This window comes from Anastrepha ludens, chromosome 2 (assembly GCF_028408465.1).
Source record: "Anastrepha ludens isolate Willacy chromosome 2, idAnaLude1.1, whole genome shotgun sequence".
Classification (NCBI taxonomy): domain Eukaryota; kingdom Metazoa; phylum Arthropoda; class Insecta; order Diptera; family Tephritidae; genus Anastrepha; species Anastrepha ludens.
Window position 1 is genome coordinate 89,018,746 of NC_071498.1, and position 2,634 is coordinate 89,021,379.

General features: G+C 34.5%; 1 protein-coding gene across 1 annotated transcript; it reads right to left on the reverse strand.

Annotated features, from left to right (window-relative positions):
- Positions 1-311: 311 nt before the first annotated feature.
- Positions 312-2,017, reverse strand: LOC128869712 (uncharacterized). The gene is made up of 2 exons (XM_054112329.1): positions 1,646-2,017; positions 312-638 (listed from the first exon to the last, which is right to left on the reverse strand). The coding sequence occupies exons 1-2, from the start codon at positions 2,015-2,017 to the stop codon at positions 312-314; spliced, it is 699 nt and encodes a 232-aa protein (XP_053968304.1).
- Positions 2,018-2,634: the final 617 nt, after the last annotated feature.

Genomic DNA, 2,634 nt, shown 5'->3' on the forward strand with positions numbered 1-2,634 from the left:
AGCCAAAACTACTGGATCGATTTTAATCATTTTTTCAGTGAGTGACATAGGGTATATATTTTATACCCGTGCGAAGCTGGGCGGGTTGCTAGTACATTATATATCTATGAATTAGAATTAAATTGAGAAAAAAACGAGGATGTTGTATCCTGAGAATTGAACGGGTATCCAGTTCCGTCATTATGTATAGGTGCAAATGAACCTTGCCCATATGTTGGAGACGGTGTGGGACATGGGGTAATATTAGGGCTATGACTTGCTGATGAATTAGAATAATAAATTGACTGTGTGTTTAAACAGCCCATTTCAGCCTAAAACAGTATGTCACCTATCTTTTTCTCCGCCATGAGGGCTTGCCGTTTTTCAAGACCTCTCAACTTTACGGCAATACTTTTGCCTAACAGATCATAACGATCAAATTGTTCCGGGGGTGTTTTGAAATGGTCACGCACAGTAGTCAGTACTTCTGCTGTTAGGTCATCATTTATCTTCTTTCTTTTACCAGTACCAGGTCTTGAAATTATTGGTAGTTTTGTTTGTATTGTTGATACGTCTTGAATATCTGCAGTTTTTGATATAGAGTCTTCAACATCAGCATTCATAATTTCTTCAACTGGTAGTGAATTATCGATGGATTCCTTAAAAAAGAAAACCTGATTTCATTATAATAATATTGGACTAAGAAAACGTCTTTAAACTTAATTATTTTATCATTTTTTGTTCCGTGTTTGTTTCAGTTTCCCAACTCAGAAGAAAAATGGAAGGAAATTGCGAGTTCATTCGAGGAAAGATGGCATTTCCCACACTGCATCGGTGCCATGGATGGCAAGCACATTGATATAATTCCCCCAGAAAACTCTGGATCTTATTATTATAATTACAAAGGCAAACACAGCATGGTTCTTCTAGCTATCGTTGACGCAAAATACCGATTCCTACTCGCGGATTTTGGAACAAATGGACGCATTTCGGATGGCGGTGTTCTTCAAAATACATCTTTCTTTGAAAAACTGGTGAACGAGGATTTACATATTCCACAACCCGACGATGTTACTGACAATTTCAAAAATGTTCCATATGTATTCGTTGCGGATGACGCGTTTCCTTTCAGAAGTGATATTTTGAAGCCATTCAGACAAGGACTATTGGATTCAGCGGCGAAAGAGGTTTTCAATTATAGGTTGTCTCGAGCAAGACACATTGTGGAAAATGTTTTCGGGATACTTGCTTCACGGTTTCGTATCTTTCAGACCTCAATTAATTTAGAACCAGAGAATGTTCAACAAATAGTAATGGCCACTTGTGCTTTGCATAATTTTTTGATTGAACATCAGTCTAGTACATACGCCCCTGCAAACTGTATGTATCAAGAAAATACTCATGATGGATCTGTCATTTCTCTTGGTTGCGATAGTTTAGAATCAAAGATGATTCCACTAAATCGTCGTAATCGAGGAAATATTTGTAACGATGCAAAAGCAGTCAGAGAAAATTTTATGAACTACTTCATGAAAGATGGCCAAATCTCATGGCAAAAAAATCATATTTTGAAAAACAAATAAAAAGAGACCACACTCTTTGATATTTACCAAGAGAAATAAAAATAATGTTTATGGATAAATTAATAATATCGTGTTTTTCTTACCTCCTCACCTTCACTGTCCAGATTTGAAATTGATGTCTTCGGAGTGTCTTGGTCTTGCAAGAAATCAAACAAGTCGTAATACCAGAGTGCCGGCTTGTAAATGCTATCCGCTGATGATCCAGACTTCTTTGACGCTTCAACTTTCTTTTTCTCTTTGCGAAAAGCAGATCTCAAACTGTTCACTTTATTAATAACAGATTTCTTCGTAGCACCAGGTTCAATTTCGTCCAATTTTTTTGCTAATTTGGTATATGCATTATCTTTTTTCATACGGTCATGATAATCATGACTCTTTACTTGCCAAAGACAAGGTTCCGATCGATACATTTCAATAAAATCGCTAATTATTTGATTAGGTTTATTACGCGCCATCTTAACTACGCGAAAATTATACTTTTAAAAAGGAATACCACAGAATACAACACACCTCCTCTTAATTGAACTGAGAAATGTACAGCGAACCCCACACACGTAATAATCAGTTTAAACTTTCAGTTTAAAAAATTGCAAATTTCATTTGTCTCAGTTCAACTGTGGAGTTGAATTGAACTGAAACTGAAATATCTACACACGTGGATGTTAGACTGTACAGTTGAATTGTACAGTTTAAACTATCAGTTGAAACTGTATGTGTGTGGCCGGCTTAAGTTTTACTTTTACAGATTTTCGACAGTTGAACTCAATTGAACTGAATGATTCCAACGCTAGACGCCTACCACGTCGAAATTTACAATTATTAGCAGAAACAGGTAGAAGAATAATTATCGGGTGGTCGTTATAATGTCCTAATTGTTCACAAAAATGTATATTTAATCAAATTTTTGAGATTCTAAAATTTAATAATAAATAAATTTAATAAAAAATAAATCTCATTTTTCGAGTATTATTTTTTCGCTTTGTGAGTTTTTTTACCAGAAATAATCATTAGTTTTTGAGTTTTATTACAATATTATATTTTTATTTATTTTATTTATTTATATCAATAGTAC